Consider the following 23,336-nt stretch of genomic DNA (forward strand, 5'->3'; position numbering starts at 1 on the left):
CTTGAATAAATTGTTGCTATATTCCATACAGAGCACAAGCATGAACTGAGCCCACAGCACAGGCAGTCCAGCCTTGGATCACCGGTACCCAGGGAAAACCAGCTCCACATTCCCACTTTCTGCTCTGGGGCCAAGGACGTTTGCAGCAGGATTTCTCTGGAGAGCTGCAGGAGAATGAGGCTGCTCAGCTCCCTGGGTGATTCCAGAGTGCCCTCTAACGAGGCTGCAGCTGCATTTCACACACACAGGAACACCAGGAAAACCCCAAATGAGCCTTGTCTCCACTTGAAAACGGGAAAGCAGATGACAGACACTAACTGGTGACTGCTTCTGCACAGATATTTTATACTGCCCGGCACTGTGCAAGCCCTCGTTGGTAAATACCTCAGTAGGCACCAGGACTATAGAGAAAGATGGGAAAATTCACAGTTCTCTCCTTCCAAGAGAAGAAAGGATACTGAGTAAGATGAAAGCTAACCCACTACAACTTTTTAAGATAAACTGAGTTTTACACAATTCATAAGGGATTGCTGGGTAACTTTTCAACACATGATGTAGTTAAATCAAACTTTACAAAAATAAGTTAATATAATCAATGAAGTTCACAAATCAAAATGGAATCTCCTTGAATATATTCCTTAATACATTGGTGTACCATAAAATACTGACTATTAGGTCTGCACCCAAGAGTGGTCACACAGACTGCAGTAGTGGAACAGGACTGGCTACAAGTTCATACAGCAGACACATGGTTTATTGCCCAGTTCCCTTTCACCCACCTACATAACCAATGAAGCATCCTGCAAACCAGAAAAGTTCTTGAGACACAAATGCCATGCTGATCCTCAGAACAGAAATTCACTTGAATAATCTCAGCATCACATTGTCAGAACAAGGCTGTTCCTTGCCCTTGAAGCTGTGCCTGCAGCTATGCCAGGAGAGCACAGCTGCTCAGAGGGGCTCAGCAGAGTCACAGCAGCTCCTGTGTACCTCCTGTCCCCTCCCTCCCCCTGTCCTGCACCAAGGCATCCACTCAGCACCCCAACTGGGAGCAGAAGGTGCAAATGATCCTTTTCCAAGCTCCTACAAGACAGAACGGAAAGGGGCAGAAGTTCCTGAAGCTGCACTGCCCCCATCCTGCCAGATGCAAGTCAGAAGCTTCTGAACAGATCTGGCAAACTCACCCCGAGGGAGGATAGTGGAGGTGTCACTGCTGGGCGATGTCTGGGGGACCCTGCTGCCACCAGGAGCTGCGAGGAAGCAAACAGACCTGTGAGCACCGGGACACCTGGCAATCAACACCTCAGCCCCAGAGCCAGCAGGCACCTGGCTAATGCAGGCTGGGAGACAGAGCTGATAGGCAGCACATTCTTCCTTGAACCCCTCTCACATACTTGGTAACTTCTTCACTTCTTGCTAAGCATTTTTACTGTAATGTTAAGATCATGAGGTGCAATGAGGGGAGACCTCAGAGGAATCTGCAGCTGCTCCCGCAGGGCAGCTCCAATCTCTGCTCCCTGTGACAGGGACAGGAGCCAGGGCACGGCTGGGGCTGGGCCAGGGCAGCTCAGGCTGGAGCTCAGGGCAAGGTTCTTCCCCCAGAGGGTGCTGGCACTGCCCAGGCTCCCCAGGGAATGGGCACGGCCCCGAGGCTGCCAGAGCTCCAGGAGCCTTTGGCCAGCGCTGCCAGGGATGCCCAGGCTGGGGCTGCTGGGGGGTCTGGGCAGGGACAGGGGCTGGGCTGGGTGACCCTGGTGGGTCCCTCCCAGCTCAGAGGATTCTGTGATTCCATTTGGGTCACCAAAGACTAAGAACACGTTACCAATGTGATGAAGCATGCAGGGAACCAGCACCCTGACCACACGGGTTATCCACTTCGACAAGCACAACACCTCCAGGAAAGCTCCACTCCATGCCTGCAATGGCCCAGGGGCCACCACTACTCACAAAGAGCCCTGGAGGACACCCTCAGCTGCACAGGTAACAAAAACCTGCCCTGCTCCAGCTGAAACTGTAGCTTGAGCCTGTACAGCCCAACTGCACTGCCCTCCTCAAAGAGCCAAACTCATTTCCTTTCAGTTTATATCACTGGGAGATTCAAGTCCCACAGGAATATTTTCCAAAAGTGTACAGGTAATTGCATAACCCACGGAACCCACGTGGAGCAGTTTGATAGAGGTTCCCAAGCAGTGCTGAGTCCCTCCTGTGTTCAAACACTCCTCACAGCACTGCTACATTCCAGCCAACTCTCTTCCTGACAAAACAGCTTATTCCTTGAGAGATTCAGGCAGAGTTTGTCATTACAAAGATCAGCAGTGGGCAGTGTCCTGGCTGTTTTGAAAAAGAGACTTTTCTTTCATGAACACGTAACCCAAACAAGGCTCAGTGAATTGGTGTAAAATCAAAAATGATTAGACAGTCTCTTTTGAACCAGACCTGCATCCTATTCAGCAGACAATAAAAAGTGTAAAAAAATGCAAGAGCAAATTAATACCTGAAATGAGTAAGTGAACCACAGCTGTGTGCAGAGCTGTAAGGGTAACCCCTTGTTAGGCACTCTGCTTTTGAAGGCAAGATGAGCAACAGCCAAGAATAAATCACATTGTGCAGGTATCACAAACCATGGAATAAGCAAAAAAAAAAAAGTGCTATATTAATCAAAAGAGTCTAAAATGACAGCAGCCACACATTTAGACTTAACATGAAATGTGACCATACCCTTGGCAGAGCTGGAGATGTAACAAAGGGGAAATTATTTAAAGGCATTAAATCCATGTAGAGCTGGAGTGTCTCCTGCCCTGGCTCAGTAGCGTGGGACAAGGATACAGCAATGCACAGGAGCCAGAGCTCACCTGTGCAGACACACCTGCAGCTCTGCTCTCCCAAACAGACTCAGAGATGGACTGAAGCACTGGGCAGAGAATTTGGCTGCTATATTATGACAAGAAAAAAAGTCTTTGATGCATTTTTATGTCAGTTGCTACCATGACAAGCAGGGGCAGGTATGGCCTGCAGGAACAGCAGCCCCAGAGCAGGACACCAACAGGAACCACTCCTGATATGTCAGCTTCAAATTCTACACAACAGAAATTTGACTTTTTCTTTCTTTGCTTAATTCTTCCATTCTTATTTATATCTCCTTTTTCTTCATTAGCACATTCCTTCTTCACGTTCACAGTGTGGCAAGTACAAGGAATACACAACCTTGTCCATGGGATAGGGTCAGAGAAGGCACAGAACCCTCATGTTACAGGTGATGTTACAGAAGTTGGAGAGTTTTTAACTGCTCCTGGTCTGACCAGATTCCAAAACACTTCATCTTTCTTTACCTGCAGAATTTAAAATCTTTACCACCTATTCCTTGCAGAAGAAACTGCAAGGAGGATTATTCTGTAAGAATTAGCAACACATGAATTTTTTTTCCTTCTGTAGAAATGTCTTTGACAGAAGCAATTGCCTCAACCCTCGGACAGGTCTGTTCAGAGCCAGCACGAGGGGCTGTGCCCAGAGCCAGAGCCCAGTCAGTGGCAAAGCTGAGCCTGAGTAAGCTGGTAATGAAACAGGCAGGCCTTATTGCCTGATTCTCACCTGCAGCCCACAAAGCAGGATCTGTCCCAGGCCTCCCAGCAGGGAGTTCAGTCAGCACAGGGGGGAAAAGAACACACTGCTCCTGACCTCAAACACCTGGACAAGGCTCTCACCTGCCAGGCCCAAGTTAATACCACTGGGTCACATTGCAACACCCAGCCTCCACATGTATTCCAAAAGAGTCAAAGACTTTTATCTTCTGGGAAAAGTTTTCCAGACTTCCAATATCCCACATATACACACCCCCTTCTTTCATTTTTCTGTAAGATTTTTTCAGACCTTTATCACTGACATCTGCCATAGCTCCTCCAACACTGTATCAATTTATTACACATTCATTCAGATGAGAGATGAACATGTGAATCTGCAGGATGTTCAGCCCTTGGCACATGTCCTGTTTCTGTTCCTCAGCTCCTATGTGACCAGCCCTCCCTCCAGTGCCCCTGGTTACCAAGGGAGCTGCTTGAGGAGGCTGCCAGAGCACTAAGAATCCTCAGAGAACTACAAAAAATATATTTTTATTTAAAGACATATTACACAGACTCAGTAATTAGCTTATGAATTAAATTACTAAAACTTGGTTCAGAAGAACACTCTTAATTCCAATAAAATGTCTTTGTCATTAGCCCAGAGGTGCCCTATGCCATTCCCTCTCCTCCCAGGTTACATCTCTGCACACATCAGCAAGTTATTTAATGCATGTTCAGGTAAATTATTTATTCACAGGAGCAGCTGCTTTGGTTGTCTGAGTATAACTGAGCCGCTGTGAACTGGCATCCACCTCTGTGTGAGGATCCCTCTGCACCACTTCAGAGGTGGGAACTCCCAGCACAGGGAGCTCTCCCTGCTGCCTCTCACCTCTCTCCATGCTGCCTCTGGAGAATCCCACAAGTTGCACTGGTTCCAGCTGTGCCAGTTGCTGTTTGCAGTGGAAAAGAGCAATTTCAAGTGTTCAGTTTAGTCCTTCTGTGTCTGCACGGGCTGTGTGCAGCCCACGCTGACTTGAGGGGCTCTGTGTGAGCAGCACCACCAGAGGAGTGTTCTGAGTGCTCAGCTGCAAGCACCAGAGGAGTGTTCTGAGTGCTCAACTGCAACCAGCTGCACAGTCTGCAGCTCAGTGCCAGCATTCCTACAGGCAGCACTGCTGCCTTAGGAACTCCACACAGAGCTTTTCTGATGGAGCATTTATGTTCCAGAAGATGCATTTCGTTGGTTTTGCTCCAGATGTTAAAATGTGATTGTTTCTGCCCTACTGCTTGCCCAAACTGGCCTAGCCCCCAGACTGCCCAGGAGTCTGTTCTGAGCACACCTTCAGCCTTGAGACCCTTCAAATGGAGCTCCCAACACTGCCAGGCCTTCCCTCTGCCCAAACTCCTCCTGTTATTACCCTCCACCACCGCTGGGAACCCGGGTCACATTTAACAGAATTTGTGCTGCTGTGCCTCAGTTAGCAGATCCCACTGTGTGCTTTGGGAAGGCTGACAGGATCCAGCTGTGCAGAACTTCCCATAGGCATGGATTTCCAGAGTGCCTGAGCTCTCTTCTCCTGAATGTGCCTGAATAAGCTGAGCTTATTCAGGGCTTGTTTTCGAGAACCAGAGCATTTCTGTGGCCTGCCCTGAACTCCCCAGAATTTTTCCATCTCACTGGAGAGCTCCTGGAACCAGAGGTGCCCTGACAGCCCATTCTAACCACGGGCACACACATGGTCACTGCAGCTTGATTTTCTTTAGAAAAACTGCAAACCACACAAGCAATCAACTCCTCCCCCAGCAGTGCAGTTCAGATGGTGCCACTGATGCAGCTGTGTCCTGCCCTTCCCCCTCCACCCCCAGCAGTGCCTGTGGTGGAAGCTGTCCTGGTATCAAGATCCTCCTGCCGCGTGGAACCACCCAGGTAGGCAGGCCAGCAGCACCTTGTCCCTGCCATGTCCCCTCTGTGTCAGCAGGGACCCCAAACAGCAAAGGTGGCACAGCTGCGTTGGGCTCAGCCAGGGACTGAACCAAGGTGTGGGGAGCAGCTGATTCCCAGCCATCCATTTCACAGCTGAGGCACAGTTTGTCCTAACGCCATTCTTACATTTTGTATGGCACCACCTGCTGAATTAACTTGTCAAGTTGCACTAGAGTTCAATTCCTCAGAAAATCCAAGTATGTGGTTCTAAGCATTCATCAGTTGGCTCAGATGCTGAAATCCCTTCCCAAGAAGGAGTACCAGTGGGGTCCTTTCCAACCACACATGGGTCAGCCTTCATCTGCAGGATCTAATTAGACACAACGTTTTAGCTGCTCATTTTATTCCACTCCTGCTGCTGACATCACGTTTGTTAAAACTGTCTTTCTTTAACAAACTGTTAAAACAGTTTGTTAAAACTGTCTTTCTTTTCCTAAACCACATTTTTTATTTCCACGTGTGGACAATACTCGCAGAACTTCAATTCCACTGACTCTTCTTTCCCATTCTCTGTAACACTTCAGATCAGTGGCAGGGAGCTCAACCAGTTTGTTTCAGACCGAAACCCCCGAGTCTCACCGCAGGGCTGCCGCGGATGACTCCGGTTTGTAAACTTGCCCTTAACTCGCTCCAGCCGTGCCCGCTGTGACTCCGTCCCGCCGCCCCGGGGAGCTGAAGGTGCAATCAATCCCCGCTGCTCCTGACCGTGCTCTCCGCCCCGCTCCCAGCAGGCACTGGCTCCTCGCGCAGCCCTCGGCCCAGCCCGCCCCGACCCGACCCGGCCCGGCCCGGCCCGCTCCGCCGCACCGGCACGGTCCCGCCAGCCCCGGAGCCGCTTCGTGGCGCCATGCGGAGCCCGGGAGCGGCCCCGCCACGCCGCCCGCTCGCCGCTCCTCTGGGCGGCCGAGCTGCACGGGCCCGCTCCGGGGCAGGTGCCCAAGCCAGGCGGGGCCCGCTCTGGTGCAGGTACCCAGGCCGGGCCGGGCCGACCCCGCTCGCTCCGGGCCCGCCCGGGACTCACCTGGCACCGCCGGTCCGTCGCCTAAAGCCTTCCCCGCCGCTTCGCACCAAACACCAGCGGCCCCGGAACGTCTCGCGCACGGCGCCGCGCCCTCATCGGTGTCCTGTTCCGGGGCACCGAGGCGCGGCGCCGCCAGGGGGCGATGTCGGCCTCAGCAGCGCGCGAGCCCGGGCGGGGGGGGGGGGGGGGGGGGCTCTACCGTATTTACCAGAGTACGGCGCGCCTCTGCTGCCGTACGTACTGTAGTTAATTCGCACCCACGCGGCCGTGAGAATATCTACTGTATTAAATTTACGTTAAATATTTTATTCAAAGAAGCTCCCAAAGCGGTACTTTGGCCGCGGCAGCGCTGGTCGCGGGCTCGCTTCTGGCGGCTGGTCAGGTCAAGTGCCCTCTGGTGCCCTCAGCCAGCAGCACCCCCCCAGTGCCCGCTCAGCTGTGGCCGCCGCCCTCACGGCTCTGCCCCGCCGGCTCCGGCCGCCTGCCAGGGCCGTGTCCCATTCCGGGCTCCGTGTTCCCCCTTCCCGTGGTCCGTGTCCCATTCCCGGTCCATGTCCCACTGTGGGGTCCGTGTCCCATTCCAGGCTCAGTGTCCCCTCTTCCCGGTCCGTGTCTCGTGGCGGGCTCGGTGTCTCCCCCCGCCGCCCAGGGGAGGAGCGGAGCGGGCAGAGGTGGCCGCGCTCTCCCGCCCCGCCCCGGCAGGTGAGGCGCGGGCGAGCGGCAGGTGCGGCCCCGCGCGGCTCCGTTCCCGTTTCCCGTTCCCGGCGGCCGTTCCCGTTCCCGCACCCCGGTCATGGCGTACCGGGAGCTGGTGCGGCGCTGGCACGAGGCCGTGCGGGCGGCGGACCGCGGGCACTGGGACGCTGCCCTGGACGCGTTCGGCGGCATCGCGGAGCCTCCGGCCAGGATCTGCTTCAACGTGGGCTGCGTGCAGCTGCTGGCCGGGCGGCCCGAGGCGGCCCTGCGGGTGAGCGGGCCGGGAGCGGGGGGATCCCCGCGGGGGGATCTCGGGCATGGGCGGCTCGGCTCCCCCGGGTCCGCCTCGGGGGGGAGCGGTGCTGAAAGTAGATCTGGAATCCGGCGTTTCGCGTCCTGCGTGTCCAGCGGGAATGCGAGCGGAGATGTTGAAGGATGAATGGTTGGAGGAAAAGGTTTAACTGAGTGAATCACTGAGAAGTGAAAAAGGTGGAAGTTAAAAAGGCGGATGTGGCCGTCGAGGACAGGGTTCAGTGGTACACTCAGTGATGCCCGGTTCACAGTTGGACTCGATCTTTGAGGCCTTTTCCAACCTTAATGATTCTGTGATTCCATGGTTCTCTAAATACTATGAAAATCCAGATCAGTGGGCAGAATCATTTTGAAACAAGATAATAGAGAGTAGTTAAATTAGATACTGGAAACTGCATCTGGCTATATACCTTAACTTTTGTTAAAGCTATATCAGTTAAAATCCTGTCCTTTAGGTGAATTTAGCTCGTTATCATGTGAAAACCACACCTCTGAAGCTCAGCCTGCCTGATTCCAGGAGACCACCTCAACCCACTGGACATGCACAATAAATTAAAAATGTATTGTAGCTTTAAATCAAAGCAGGAAAAAGATTGTCCAATAGCTGTTCTGTAGCCATGGGTTTGGACATGAGATGGGTGTACTTTCAAAGTACAGATATGTTGCCTGGCTGTGGAGACTGCCAGAACAAAGCTGCTGTGCCGGAAAACCACTGCCCTTGGGAAGGGAGAGGAGGTGCCCTGAGGAAAAGCCTTTTTGTGACAGCACCTGGTGTGTCTGTACATCCATCCATTCATCTGTCTCCAGGGAGGAGATGCAGATAAACCTTTCTCAAACAGCGTAAGGAGCCGCTGAGGCTGTGCTGAGGGGCTGGGGCAGCGCAGTGGAGCTCTGGGCAGGCAGTGGCTGTTTGGGACACAGTGGGGCCATGGAGGTGAGGGAGAGAGCTCAGGAGTGACTTCTGAGCCCCAGTCAAGGGGCAGGGACTGGGAAGAAGCTCAGCTCTACTTCCGTGTGGATCAGGGGTTGGTTGTTGTTATTTCAGGTATGGCCCAGGCAGGCAGACATTCCAGCACGGTGTGTGGGGTCACAGGGACTCACCTTCCCCTGCAGAGCAGGGCAGCAGGGCTGGGCTTTCAGCACTTGTTATCCCCACGAGGTGTCTGCAGTGGCAAGGGAAGGAGCACAGCCCTGATGCTGCCCCAGGAGGACTCCTGGCTCTCCCAGCACACTGAACCACGAGCTGCTACCACAAGCACTGCCTGTGGTTAGCTGGGGCACTGAAGCAGAAATACTGACTTAGAGGCCATTGTGAGAAGCACTGCAGCTTCCTCCCTCTCACTCTTTCATCACTTCAGCCTTCCCCAGCCTGGCCAGTCCTGCTGCTCCCACTGGTCAACTCTGCTGCAGGCTACAGTTTTCCCATTTTAAGAAGCCAGATGGCGAATGCAGCTCATTTATATCCAGTCCATTGTAGCAAGGAGGGGTAAAAGCCTGCAGCTCAGCTCACACAGAGCCAAGACCTGAAGGATGGCTGGGAGCTGTGCCCAGCCCTCAGAGCTGGGCAGGAGCCCAGGGGTTGCCTCTGGGAGGGCAGCTGGGAAGGGGCTGGCTGGGTGTGTGTGCCCAGGCACTGACAGGACACATCCCAGCTGGGCCCTGCCTGTGTTTTACTCCTCAGGCATTCAATAAAACCATTGAGAAGGACAACTCCCTGGCTGTGGGCTACTTCCAGAGAGGATTTGTCCACCTGCAGCTGGAAATGTGAGTGCGGTGCACAGCCAGTGCAGTCTTTGGTTCTCTCCTTTCAGTCCTGCTTTATTCCTAAACCTAAATGATTCTTTGATTCCAAAATTCGCTTCTTCCAGCAACCTCACAGGGTTCACAGGATCTGCTTTAGCCTTGGAAACTCTGTCACAGGTCAGCAAGTCTTATCTCTGATAAGAGCTGCACAACTCTGGGGTGGTTGACACATGGCGTTGCTGTCCCCTACAGACAGAGATTCCTGCATGCAAGGCTGCCACAATGTTATGTTGCCATTCAGATTTTCTCTAGAAATTTAAAAAAATATAATTTTGCTGCTTGGTATGTCTTCACATGACACACATGAGTCTGGCCTTCCTAAAAATGCAGCCTGCACACTCTCCTGCCAGCAGACTTCAGGGGCCTGATCTCAGTCTCATTGATAAAACATTGAGGTTGCTCCAGAAGTGTCATGGGATTGATTACTCATTGTTTCCACGGTTAAATCACAGTGACATCCTCCTCAGGGAGCTGGGTGAAGTATTTTAGAGATCTTGTCTTATCTTTGAGATCAGCTATTGTCTTTCCCCTTGTTTTCCCCATATTTCCCAGACTTTAATCTCCACAAAATGCCTGTCTTTATTTCTGGAAGGCAGTCAAAGTCAGCAGTTCTGGCTTTTCCAGGAGAGGGGCTGTGGCTCTCTGGAGCTGCTCCACCAGCAGCAGAAACAAATGTGCCCCAAGCACAGCCACTGCAGGGGCAGCACACTGGCAGCTGCTTCCTGCCCAAAGGGCTGATGGCCTCCAGCCCTCAGGGCTCCTTCCTTCATCAGAAACTGCTCCCACCCACCAACACCCACCTGGGCACCTTCTCTTGGCCAGGTGCCCACTGCACAGCCCTTCCTGGGCCCTTCCTTTCACCACTGCAGCCTCAGTGGGCACCTGCTTCGATTTCAGTTGCATAGATGGTGTAAATTCAGACTAATACCCTCCTTATCCAGAGAGGTTCTCTAAATTTCTAAATGTTGAGGTTCTAAATTTCAAGTTTCTCAGTTTCAATGCTCTGGCCATGTGTGTGCCCTCCCTGGTCCCCATCAGTCAGGTTCCCAGCCCTCAATCCTCCTGGAACACGTGCTGGGACAGGCAGGGAGCTCCCAGCAGTGGGTAACCTTGGCTCTTTATAACACATCTCTGGTGCAGCTCTCCTTGCACAGGCTGCAGAGCAGAACACACGTTATTTGCTAGTGTGATTTTTAAGCTTTTTAAACAGCCTCCAGCTGTTTTAGGCTCAGTTTCTTGTGTCACCTCTGCATTGCAGGTATGAAGAAGCTCTCTCTGACTATCACATGGCCTTCAGTCACCTAAGAGAAAATCCCTTCATTGATTACAAGCAGCTGGGGCTGAGGCACATCCTCTATGCCTGGGAGGTAAGAGCCTGGCTCAGCAATCCTTCCCCATTGTTGGGGGTATCAGTACCAGGCATTAGTGACCCAAGAATTTTTCAAGAAAGTACATTAGAACTGTAAAAATATTCTGATTGCACTTTTTAAAAAGTAATTTAATCATAAAAGTTGTAAACCAACATGATCTCTGGAAAGTTTAGCAAATGATGCAGTTTGCAAAGTAAAACTGTTCAGAGCAGGTGCACAGGAATTTCTATATTGAGGGGTTTTTATTTTCTCTGTATCTGACAAAGTGATGGCTGCCCCATCCTTGGAAATGTCCAAGGCCAGGCTGGATGAGGCTTGGAGCAACCTGGTCTGTAGAAGGTGTCCTTGCCATGGCAGGGGTGGAACTGGGAGCTTTAAGATCCTTCCCAACCCAAACCAGTCTGGAATTCTGTGTAATATTTACACTTGGGTGTAAATACACATGGAAGTTTAGTGAACTCCTCAGTGCTCAGAGTTCATTGACAGATGAGAACAGCACTGATGCAAAATGTGGGCTGTAGGAAAGTCAGGTGCATGAAAGCCTCTTTCAACTGCAGCAACTGATCTTAATATTCCCTCTGTACCTGAACTTGCACCCCGTGCTCAGGCTGTGTTTGTAATGCTTCATCCTGTACCTCTTACTGTCACACAGGGCCAACCTGCCACATCCTGTTCAAGGAAGCTCAAAGGCTGAATCGATTGTAAATTTTTGTAATATTTGGACATATGTAAAGGATTCCTAAAAACTGTCCTTTACTGGAAGGGTTCATTTTGTTTTCTCTGAGTCCACACACAAAGATTGGAAAGCAGATACAGGAAAGAGATTTAACTCCTTACTTCCGTGAGAATGAGGAGTCATTGTGTAACTCCAGCCAAGCATCTCAGCAATTTTCAAGCACCCTTTACCTGGCAGGAGGAAGCTATCCTTGGCATCCGTGGTATTACCCAAACCTCCCTGGCTTTAACAGCTTCAGTGCCACAGCACTGCCTTCTCTTGGAAATGAGCAGTTCCCTGGGAAAGGGGCAGGGCTTAGGAGTGTCCCGAGGCTGGGGCCCTTCCTGGTGTGGACACACGACCCCTTACTCCAGGCATCACCAGGACATGGGCTGGTCCTCCACAGTTGGGATCAGCATCCTGATTCAGGTGTATCTCATTCTTACCTGGAGCTCATTTTTCAAAATATACAATCATCCTCCAGCAGAACTGTGCCATCAGCTTTCCCCATGCACAGCCTGTCACGTGCTGCAGGTGATCTCCTCGTGGGAGATACATGTGTGCTTTGAAAACCCAGAAATATTTGCCTCCTGCAAGGCTGTGACACTTCTGACTGAGTGAGAACTGCTGCCTTGCCTCCCGAGAGGGCCTGTCCCTGCAGTTCCTGTACGTGCTCAGCGTTGCCATTCCCCACACTCCCAGACAGAGTCTTCTACTGCCATGGTTAAGGAGTAAAGGAAAAGCATCCTATGAGCTCGAGCCTTGTCCTGAGCAGGGCGTGCAGCCAGGTACACACCTCAATTCCCAGCTGATAACCCTATCACAGGAGATAAGGAACTGTCTGACAGTGCTCTGGCTGTGGCCCAGCTGGTCAGTGACAGGGAGAGATCTCCCACTCTCAGTATAGACCACAGCTCCCCAACAGCCCATCTGCAACACTCCCACAGCCTGCTCTTCCCCAGGAACAGACTGACATGCTGCTGAAGGGTGACAAGCTACAGCTGACAGTTTGCACATTCACAGCCCACTACAACATGAAATAGTTTCAGTTAAGTTATTTTGCAGTGACAGGGAGTCAGGATCACAAAAATCATTACCTAGTTTCATGCAGAAAAACACCCAAGGAAAGCTTCCTGGCCTTTTGGCTGCAGGAAGGATCAGAATTGAAGTGTGGTACCAGAGTCTTCCCCTGCTGTCTCTCTTCCCCTCATGTCTCTCATCACCCTGACCAGCAGCTCCAGCACACCCAAGCTTTTATTTTTCCTTTCTGATTGTGAAATGTTCCCAGCTCTGCTGCTCAGAGAGCCTCTCCTGTTACTGAACTCTTGGTGCTTTAGTGCCTGTCCCTGTTTCTTGGCTGAGCTCAGGAGGACGTGTTGGATGTCCCTTGGTCCTGGCCCTCTCAGTCCCCTCCCTGTGCCCACTCCAGGTGCTGTACAGCACTGCAGCAGTGCAGTGCCACCTGCAGCAGTGGCAGGAGGCCAGGGTCACCCTGGAGAAGGCTGTTGTGTGGAGACCTGAAAGAAGAACAGCAATCCTGGAGCTGGCCCTTGAGCGGGTGCAGGTAAGGCCACCTCTGTGCGCTCCTGGGAGTGTGCATTGGGCTTCAGCTCAGGGATGTGTACTAAAAGTTGTCATTTTGAGACAACTTTTGACACCTGCATGTTCCTGCCATCCACCCACCTGCTTGGCCACCTGCTAGCACGGTCTAAGCCATTTGTACATGATGCTCTGCCAAACCAGGGCTTCAGGTGATCGAGGAACTCCATCTTCCCCAGGTGCTTCACTGCCCAGAAACACCATAGTGAAGAATTTTGGGATGACCTCTGAGGCAGGGGACATGGCTTCCTGGTCCCTCACGTTCAGGAGCTCAGTTCCATTTGTACTTGTCCTGCAAAACCAGTTTCTTTGTGCAATGCTTCAAGTGCAGAACCCCTACAAATGCAGGCCTGGAGATTCTCCCTTTTCGTGGCACTGACTGGCTTCTTTTGAGTCCCTTTGGCCTCAGGAACAATTGGTGGCAGCTCAGATATTAATGTCAAGCACTTTTAGAGCTTAAGTTGGGTGTGAAAATGTTTCACACCCAACTGCTGCTTCTAAGTAAAAGTTTCCTGTTGGACTCCTTTATGATCTGAAAACATTTGCAGATCTCTGATTTACTCTTCCTGAAGGATTCATCACTTTGTTTTTAATCTCATAATCTCTTCTGGCATCACATTTGTGCTTTTCCAGTGTATTATTTATATTTGCTATTAGCATGCTACACAGTGGCTGAACAGAAAACATCTGAAAGCAAACAGAAAAGCTGTTTAGAAGATCTGTTTGATAAACCTTCCTGTGCTGCCCCCCTTCCCACCCACCCCGTGCCAGCAGTGTCAGTCCTTGCCTCCACACTGGGGAGGGGCTGCTGAGCTCTCAGTTTGCTCCTGCTTTTGTGGAGCCTGAGTGGCCTTTGTCGAGTTCACAGCTGAAACTTTTGCCCCAATATCTTCCTGGAGCTGCTCTTGCACACCTAAGCTGTATTTGCTTTTCAGGGCTCTGATGTTTCATTCAATGCAAATTGATGGTTTTTCCTTCACCTGCTCTCCCCACCCCAGGACCACCTGTTTTTAGAGCCCATGCTGGTTCCTCTTGGGGAGCTTTTCAGACCACGAAAGAAGGAAGTTGAGCAGCTGGATTCAAAAGATTTCCTGGGTAAACCCAAGGTAACAGGCACGTAATTGTCATGATTAACAGCAGCAGAAAAAAATCTTGCCTCTGCCATCTCCAGAGAGCAGTGCTGTGTGGGCACCCAGAGCAGGATTGGCAGAGCTTGCAGCCAGTCCAGGCAGTCAGGACACAGAAGCCAAAATTTGTTAGAATTGCTACCCCTTCTACCAAAAAATGCACTTTGGCACTAAAATACCTTTCCAGTCTTGGTCACTTTAAAGTCTGAAAGGCTGAGCAGATACTCTGGGAACCTGTGGTTGCCTTTTTGCTGACAATAACGTTTTTAAGAGGGGCACATTGTCCCAGCATGCTGCTGCTCAGTCCTGCATTCCCAGGGGGACAGGTTGGCACTCAGGGGACAAATGCTTTGTCACATCCCCTAAAACAAGACAGCAGAGAATTTCTCTGACCTTTTCTGTGACCAGTGCAGTCAGAACAGAGAGCTCCAAAACAAATAAAAGAAAGGGAAAGTAATAAATTCACATACTTTTAAAGAAACCTTGGAAAGACTTAAAAAATGGGACACAAATGGTTGAGGTTGCCTTGGGAATCCAGCTCTGCCTCTCCCACTGCATGTACAGCTCCACATTTTGCCTGACCTTGGGATACCAGAAGGAAATGGGTCTGAGCAGATAATCTTGGATGAAGTTTGGGAATCTCTGTCCAGCCTAGATTCACTGATTGCTTTGTTGTCCAACAGGTCATCTCATCCATCATTCCCAACGATGAGTACATTGGCTTTGAGCCTCTCAGGCCTCAGGTGAGCAGGACAGGGCTGTGAGAGGAGGAACGGAGCTGTCATGGAGCTCCAGAAAGGAGCTCAGATCCAAACCATCAGGGGAAGGAAGAGTGGACTCTTGGTAAAACCAGTGTAATACCAGCCTGGATCCATGGGGATGTTCAGAGCCAGGCTCAGCACTGGCTGTAAGGGACTCAGTGATGGGAATCTCCAGCCCTTTAAAGATGCATTTTTGGATCTTCACCATGTCAAAACAGCAGTGCTTTGCTGTGCTTAGCCTGTCTCTGCTCATCACTTCAGTAAATGTGTCAGTGTGAGCACAGCTGCCTCCCACTGTGCTGGGAGTTCCTTGGAACCAGGGGAGGGGGAAGAGATTGTCTTACTTCCTGATGAGATAAAGAGGGAGGGGAAGGAAGAGAAGGCACATCCTTGTAAGGTGTGGAGCCGCAGACTTTTTCTGGGTGGTGTGGAATGACAAATGGGGTCAAGAGTAAAGACAAAATAGCACAGTCAGGAGGTAAGGTGGCACTGCTGCTGTAGGAGGCACTTTTACAAACAGATCCTGTTGTTTCTCCCACAGAAACAGGGCTTTTATGAACCCAGTGCCAATGCTCTGCGGTGAGTGTTCAGTTCCACCTTGGTCTTACCCTTCTCTCACTACTGTTTAGAAAGTCTTTTATTCTCTGGCTGCTTTGTGTGAAGACTCCAAGGGATCCACAACCACTCTGACCAGGGGTGAGTGAATGACAAACACACAAAGGCTTCTGTGGCTGCAAAGGAGCTGCAGGTCCCTGTTATCTCTGCAAAAGCCTCTGGGCAGTTTGCAGGATTTGATTCAATGGTCTTGGGAGACCAGCATGGATCGTGGCATGCCTGGGGAATGGGAGCAGACAGAGGTTGTGGGGCCTGCCCAGGTCTGTGGCAGAGGATGCTCAGCTTTCCATGTCATTGTCCAGGTGGTCACAACACAAAGCAGAGACTACAATCAGTCTCAGATGGCAACTCTTTATTATCGAACATGGCTGACCTTTTATACACTTTCTAATTGTTTATACTTCTTCTCCCTTAACTATTGGCTACAATAAATCAACATAACACCATTGGTGAAAAGTTACAGTGACTTCAGCTAACTTTCTAAAAATACTTCATCCAGCTGCAAGGTTCTCTTCTTATCTTTCTTCAATTCCTCACTTCTCTTGGTCTCCTTAGTTACAGCTTTAGAAAAAGATCCTTATCAGCTTCTTCTTGCTTCTCAGCTTCTTCTCACTCCTTTAGCTAACAGGCCTGCTGTTAGCCTCTTCCACATTTCCCATCTTAATTCCCAGGACAATTCCAAATACTCACAACCAGCCCTAGTGTCCTAAGCCAAAATCATGTTCAAACCTCAAGAAAGTAATTTGTTTCGGTGACATTGCACCAGCAGTACTTCAGGGCAGTGTCGATCAATGTTTTGATCTTGACATTGTTTATCAGTACGATGAAAATGCAGCTGCATTTGGCAAATCAGGGTTTCCCAAGCCCCTTTTGTTCCTAGTTGGACCGGAGAGCAGCAATGGAAATCCCAATTTCCCAGCACCCTCACTTTGCAGCCCGTGCCAGCTGGGGCCGGTGCAGTGTGGTGGCTCGGAGCCGTCAGCACCGCGCCCCAGGCCGGTCAGCGCTCCCCTCTCCCCGCAGGGAGGCCGAGTCGGGCTATCACCGAGTGCTCTCCCGGTACCGCCCCGAGCAGCCGCCGGGGCCGGAGGTGGCGGCCGGGAGCCTGGTGTTCGTGCTGGGCAGAGCGGCAGACGGCTGGGCCACGGCCATCCACGACGGGCAGGTGAGGGACACGGCCCCGAGGGCGCTGAGGGAGGGACACGGCCCCGAGGGCAGGACAGGGACACGGCCCCGAGGGCAGGACAGGGACACGGCCCCGAGGGTGCTGAGGGAGGGACACGGCCCCGAGGGCGCTGAGGGAGGGACACGGCCCCGAGGGCAGGACAGGGACACGGCCCCGAGGGTGCTGAGGGAGGGACATGGCCCCGAGGGCAGGACAGGGACACGGCTCCAAGCGTGCTGGGGGATGGACACGGCCCTGAGGGCAGGACAGGGACACGGCCCCGAGGGTGCTGAGGGAGGGACACGGCCCCGAGGGCAGGACAGGGACACGGCTCCAAGCGTGCTGGGGGATGGACACGGCCCTGAGGGCAGGACAGGGACACGGCCCCGAGGGTGCTGGGGGATGGACACGGCCCCGAGGGCAGGACAGGGACACGGCCCCGAGGGCAGGGCTTGGCCCCAGCCGCCCTGAGCACACCCCTCAGGAGCTCCTTCCCACACCCCCCAGATTTCCTGACACTGGGCTCTCACCGGCCTCTGCCATTCACCTCTGTAGATCCACAAGGATGGCCTCTGGATCCGTAGGGGATCCTATTGTGGAGTTGTAGCATAGCAGACCTCACCAAGGACCACCATTTAGAGCAGGATTTATTCCCTGAGAGCTCTGATGGAGCTGGGGAGCTGGGCTGGTCCTTACCTGGTCTGTAGTGCCTCTGTTCAATGAACTTTGGGAAGGTTTGGGGACAGTTTCAGCTGTACAGGCAGGATTTATGAACGGCTCTAGGGAAGTCCTAAGGACTTAGAGCCCAACAAATCTGACATCTTCCTGCAGGCCAGGGAGCTGTAGTGTAAACAGACTGAATAGAAACAGATAAACATAAGAGGGCAGAAGCCATTTCTCACCTGTCTAGTTCACTTTTTGAAAGTGAACTAGAATCCAGGTATACTTGTTGTATACCTGGATTAGGTTCAGTGAATGTATTACCTGCCTATCTTTCAAAAACTCACAAGATTCTTCATTAGCCCATTATAAACCAGTAAGGTGTTTGAGCAATTGAGGCAGTGCTCTGAGGACTGATAAAAATACGGAATTAAAAATTGGATATAATGGAACAGGTTTTTCTTCCTTTCATTTAAAAAAAATTATGTCCCCACAGCAAATCCTCTGTGACATAAGTATTTAGCATATTCCTAAGTGATACAGGAATAGGGGAAGAGCCTGAAGCATCTGGAGCTAACAGGAACAGTTACACAAGTATTTGGATGTGCTGGTTGACTGCTCAGTGAAGTGCCAGGTGAAATTCAATGTAGAAAAAATAAATATAGACTCTCAACAGGAAAAAAAAAAAGCATAGCATTGTAAGCAAAAAATTACAGTGCTCAGTTGAAATGAGCAGCAGTGATTGTCAGAAGACACAGAAATGCTGTTGGACTGGTATCCCTGGGCATCCTTGCTGCTCTCTGCCTGAGCTCTGTCTTGGGAGCAGGGATTTGGTGGGTGTTTGGTCTGTTCCACTGCAGCCACTTCAGCAGCAGCTCTGCTCTCAGCAGGAAAAGCTGCAGAAGGATCATTGGATTTTGTCCAGCAGTTTGTGAGCACTGAGCACTTGGGTGGCTCAGGCACATTTGTGTGGCCATAGGGTGATAGGCAGTGCTGGGGCTGGGCTGGGGTTGCTGGGCTCCTCTCTCACCCTGCTCTGCTCCATGTCCCTCTGCAGAAGCTGCACATCCCGAGCTCTCTCCTGGAGCCTGCCTCAAGGATGGATAAATGGGTGAGCTGGCAACCTTGCAGCCAGGGGGAGGGAGGGACCAAGACATACATTTGGGGCATTTATCTGTAAAATTATCACAGGATAGGACAACTCTGTAAGAGAAACGTAGAGTATGAAGCACTGAGACTATTGACTGAAGATCAAATGCTCTTGAGTGGGAGCAACAGAAGAGTTAGGAGTATGAAAAATCCCTTTGACTCGGAAGAACTTCATCCCTCATCTCCACCACAGGCATAGCCACACATTTATCCCAATCATTTTCCATCTGAACCCAGTGTGGAAGGGTGCAGCTCTGCCCCATTTCCTGTGAGGGAGTTTTCAAAGCACATGCTTGTCCTGATGTTGCAATGATGTTTTAGTTGTTATTTTTCCCCCTCCAAATGAACCCCTGGTACACACTTGGGTGTTTGTTCCATGGCTGTGTCACTGTCAACCAGCCCAAGTGGGGAGAGCCTCAGAGCAGTGTGAGCAGCCTCCTTCTGTTCCAGCACCAGCCCAGCAGGGAGCAGGGTGCCAGGAAAGTGTCCCCAGACCTCTGCCCTCAAGAGCCTTATTGCTCCAACTCATCCAACCATTCAATGAGCAGCTCTCCCTGAGGCTTTCTCTGGAGTTACACCCACAAGTCTGTAGCTGGCTGCAGCCTGTCACACACCAGCCTTGTCCAGGCTCCCATTTTCTGCCCTCTCCATTCTGATGCTGTTCTGTTGCAGAAGATCAGCACTGGGATTCCCCTTCCTCCTGCCCAGGTGCCTCCCAGCCGCCTCCCCATGAAGCAGAAGCCAGGTAATCCCTGGGCCCTCAGTGGGTGAAGCTGTGCCCAAACCCTGCTCTTTAGGGGGCGTGAGAAGGTGGTGGCCCCACTGCAGCCTCTGCTGACTACAAGGCTGTTACCCTGCCTTTGTGCTGTTCTGCAGGTCCTCCTGGGGAAGAAAATGCCTCTGTCAATGATGCCAGTGCCCACATGGACTCTAAGGTGAGGTGTTCCACGGGCTGAAGCTGGCACAGCCTCAGGAGACCAGGACTGGGAAGAGTGCAAGATTCTTGCCCAGAATTCCTGAGCTGCTCCCAAATCACTGGGAAAAAACCTCCTTCCTCTGACCACTTTTCCATTCTAAAGAGAGGCTCCCATGTGGTCTTTCCTCCCAGTTTGTGACCATCCCACTTTGTGAGACAGCCCAAGGTTGACCTGTTGCCACCCTCCGAGGCACCAGGAGCACCAAATGCATGAGTTCTTGTGCACATGCTTTACAGCCCACTTTGCAAGAGGCAGTTGTCTTTGAACGCCCTGCTGTCCCTTCCCCCCTCTTCCTGTGTCCCATTTTCTGTCCCTATCAGTCTGGATAGCACAGTTCATTCAAATTTGCCCTGTTGGGTAATGTCCTCTGAGGTACTTCCATGCCCTTGCCAGCCCCTGCATGTGATGGTCCTGGAATGACTCCTGTGACCCTCTTGGGACACCACCTCTGTCCCTCAGCTGCAGGTCAGCTCTGCCACACCTATTTTTGGGGCTTTTGGGGTAATTTTTTCAGGTGTAGTTCAGCCGGAAGGTAGCACAACAGAGGAATGTGGCTGCTCCTCTCCAGCTGGCTGGAGGAATTGGGGCCCTGCTCATACAATTTTGGGTTTAGGAGGTATCTGTAAAATCAGAACCAAAACCAGAATTCCTGAGTCACAGGAGGAACATTTGATCCCATGCTTTGAATCCAAAGTTCCCACTTTGAAATTCAGGTCTGCATTTTGATGCTGTTCTACTGCAATATGGTAGCACAGAGATGAGGGATTGTGCCTGTGTCACCTCTCTTGGTATGAGAGCAGATATTGTCAGTTGGGTTTGTTAGTCAGTTGTGGTTCTTCTTAGTCCATGAACTTCATAGTCAGTCTGGGTTCTTCCCCCAGAGGGTGCTGGCACTGCCCAGGCTCCCCAGGGAATGGGCACGGCCCCGAGGCTGCCAGAGCTCCAGGAGCCTTTGGGCAGCGCTGCCAGGGATGCCCAGGCTGGGGCTGCTGGGGGGTCTGGGCAGGACCAGGGGCTGGGCTGGGGGATCCTGGTGGGTCCCTCCCAGCTCAGGATACTCTGATTCTCCACCCTGACTGAGCCCATCTCCCCGCAGGTCCCCCCGGGGTGCGGGGAGGCCCCCGCAGGCGCAGACAGGCCGGCGGTGCTGCGGCTGCGCTGTGAGTGCTCGCTGGTGCTGCGGGCAGGCGAGGCCCCGGCCCTGCCGGCCCTGCGGGCCCTGCTGCAGGACAGGCTGGCTCAGCAGGCACAGCGGGGCACGCTCAGGTACGGGGCTGTGGGGTGGCATGGGCCAGCAGCCACTCCCCTCAGGACATGGGCATCCGGCTGCCTCTGGGCTCCTGGGAACGTTTATCTGGGGCCAAAAGCACACAGTCTGCTCAGAGGGCAAACCTCACAGTGGGCTTTGGGTGGGACAACTACGTGATCCCTGTGGGGAAGCACATGCTATTCCTCTTGCAATCCCCTCCCAGTACATCAAGGGCTCAGGGAGGGCTGCAGAGGGACTTATGACAAAGGCATGGAGTGACATGACAAGGGGGAATGGCTTCAAACTGACAGAGGGCAGGGTTGGATGGGATATTAGGAAGAAATTATTTAATATAAGAGTGGTGAGGCCCTGGCACAGGTTGCCCACAGAGATTGTGGATTCCTCATCACTGGAAGTGTTCAAGGTCAGATTGAATGGAGCTTGGAGCAACCTGGTGTAGTGAAATATTCTCTGCCCATGGCAGGGGGTTGAAACTAAATTATCTTTAAGGCCCTTCCAAGCAAAACCGTTCTACAACTCTGTGATTCTATGGGCCTTGGAAGCCTAAAGGATCTTTCCTAGGAAGCTGTACCATGGTCAAGAAAATGGGAGAAGGAAAAACTCTGTGTAGATGCAGCTGCTGCAGGTTGGATTTTGTCCCACTCAGCTCAGCCTTTGCAGTAACAAGGATCAATGCAGAATAAACTGGCACTCAGGCAGAAGATCTGGGGTGAGGTCTTCCTGATTGTGACACTCCTTGGGACACACAGTGGCATCAGGAGAGTTTAGAATCTTTCCCTCAAGTTTGTGTGGGAGGAGGTGACAGTGTCACTCCCCACAGTGCCATTTTTGCCTGCTGAGCATGCGGGGTGGCCCCATGTCACTGTGCAAGGGGACAAGCTCAGAACTGGTCTGCAAAGGGGACTGTGAAGACTGAGGTTGGCAGAGGGCTGGGCTGGCCTCCAAGTTTGGCTTTAAACGAAAGTATTCGCTCAGCATTAATGAACCCTTGCAGCTACAGGCTCCTGGATGGCACAGAGCTGGGGACAGTGTTGGGACAGGAAGACCTGGGGAAGGTGTGGCAGCAGCTGATTGAGGGCAAGCTGATACTCTGTTGCCAGGTACGTAGGCTGGGACAAGGTCTCCGCTGGGCTGGGCTCCAGTCTCTGCTTTGCTTTGCAACCTCCATGCTGGCTTTTTCCTGCAGGACTCGGACTCCCACTCGGGCAGACCTGTTCTCTACCAGATGCTGGCTCAGCACTCTTACCTGCCACAGGGACCAGGGGACCTGGAGTTCAGCAAGGGAGATGTGCTGGATATCCTCTCTGAAGGTAGCCCTCCAGTCCTGCTGCTGGGCCAGGCTTTTGGAGTCTGCTCTGGGGAGGCAGTGGGGAAAATGTGGTCTCTCCAGTACTGTCTCAGGTTCATACTCTCAGGAGTTACAGGCGCGCACCAGGTTTTTCCCAGAGTTAAATTCCAGCCATGAAAACTCTCACTAACCCCACTCATATGGGCCAGGGCTCATTCCTGCTCCTGTATGTTTTCCAGTGAACGAGGAGTGGCTGGAAGGACGATGCAATGGCAAGACTGGCATCTTCCCCAAATGCTTTGCCACCCAGACCAGCTGTGATGCTGCTTTCCTATAGCAATCAGGAGCCTTTTCCTGCCTGGCTGCACCCCCAGGGGTGGGAGACACTCATCCCAGCTCACTTGGGCCCCAGCCAGCACAGCCAGGAGCTCTACTGTACTGTACCTGGATAGGGCATATCTCCCACTCAGATCCATGGGGTCAGTTCCAGCAGTGATGGCATTTCCCACAGTCTGATCCCTGACCTGGCATTTTTTACTTCATGCTTACACTGCCAAAGATGTATCTGTGAAGAGCAGAGAGCAGGGAGAGGGCTCTGGGGTTTGGCAGTGGGAATTGTCCATGTGGGAGCTCAGGCTGCTGTGTGGGAGGAGGTTCCCCTGAGTGGGAGGAGGTTCCTCTGGGTGGAAGTCCTCATTCCCTCTCCCTGTTGCTGGTGTTGAGGCTGGGAAGCTGAGCCTCACTCCCAAAGCCAAGGCTGGCTGGCTGGGAGCAGGGGGCAGAGCCCTATTCCCCAGGCTCTCGAGTCACATAACCTTATCTCCACCAGCAAGAGATGCTGCTCTTTCAAAAGGCTTTTGGAACAATGGGATAACACCATGAGTTAGGACCACTGTCTTCCATAGCACATAGCTATGGACCTGACCATTCCTTCGCCAGGTGCCTTGGGCACTTTTCTTAAGCCCTAAGGCCTAGGTGAGATCTTGGAGCACAGAGAAAATAGGCACTTGTGGAAATCCCCACTGCTCAGAGCAGCTCTGGGTTTTGGGAGAGCCCTGGAGAAAGGGCTGGCTGGAAGTGCAGTGCTGGGCTGGTGCTGCAAAGGTGAAAGCCCTGTCCAATTCCTGCAGCTGGGCTGGGCTGATCTAAATAAAACACTCAAGTGCCTGGAGCTGGAACCTGTTCTGGATTTGGTGTCTTGACAAAACTTGGCTATGTAACTTGAATATAAAATAAACCCTGAGCCAGAGTTGGCAACTCTTAAATC

General features: G+C 52.1%; 2 protein-coding genes across 2 annotated transcripts in view; one reads left to right on the plus strand and one right to left on the minus strand.

The window, feature by feature from the left end:
- Positions 1-6,657, minus strand: part of EXD3 (exonuclease 3'-5' domain containing 3) — a 255,511-nt gene extending 248,854 nt beyond the window's left edge. The window contains 2 exon segments of the mRNA XM_036393870.2: positions 1,185-1,250; positions 6,563-6,657. The gene's annotated coding sequence lies outside the window, so the exon portion shown is untranslated.
- A 698-nt stretch (positions 6,658-7,355) lies between these two features.
- NOXA1 (NADPH oxidase activator 1) lies at positions 7,356-23,334 on the plus strand. The gene is made up of 15 exons (XM_036394293.1): positions 7,356-7,529; positions 9,252-9,334; positions 10,632-10,740; positions 12,888-13,022; positions 14,056-14,163; positions 14,868-14,927; positions 15,487-15,524; positions 16,584-16,725; positions 18,443-18,496; positions 19,207-19,279; positions 19,411-19,469; positions 20,608-20,777; positions 21,776-21,881; positions 21,968-22,091; positions 22,309-23,334. Exons 1-15 carry the CDS (start codon positions 7,356-7,358, stop codon positions 22,404-22,406), a joined length of 1,533 nt encoding a protein of 510 aa, XP_036250186.1. The 3' UTR covers positions 22,407-23,334.
- The last annotated feature ends 2 nt before the right edge of the window (positions 23,335-23,336 follow it).

The sequence above is a fragment of the Molothrus ater genome, chromosome 20, assembly GCF_012460135.2.
Source record: "Molothrus ater isolate BHLD 08-10-18 breed brown headed cowbird chromosome 20, BPBGC_Mater_1.1, whole genome shotgun sequence".
Classification (NCBI taxonomy): Eukaryota; Metazoa; Chordata; class Aves; order Passeriformes; family Icteridae; genus Molothrus; species Molothrus ater.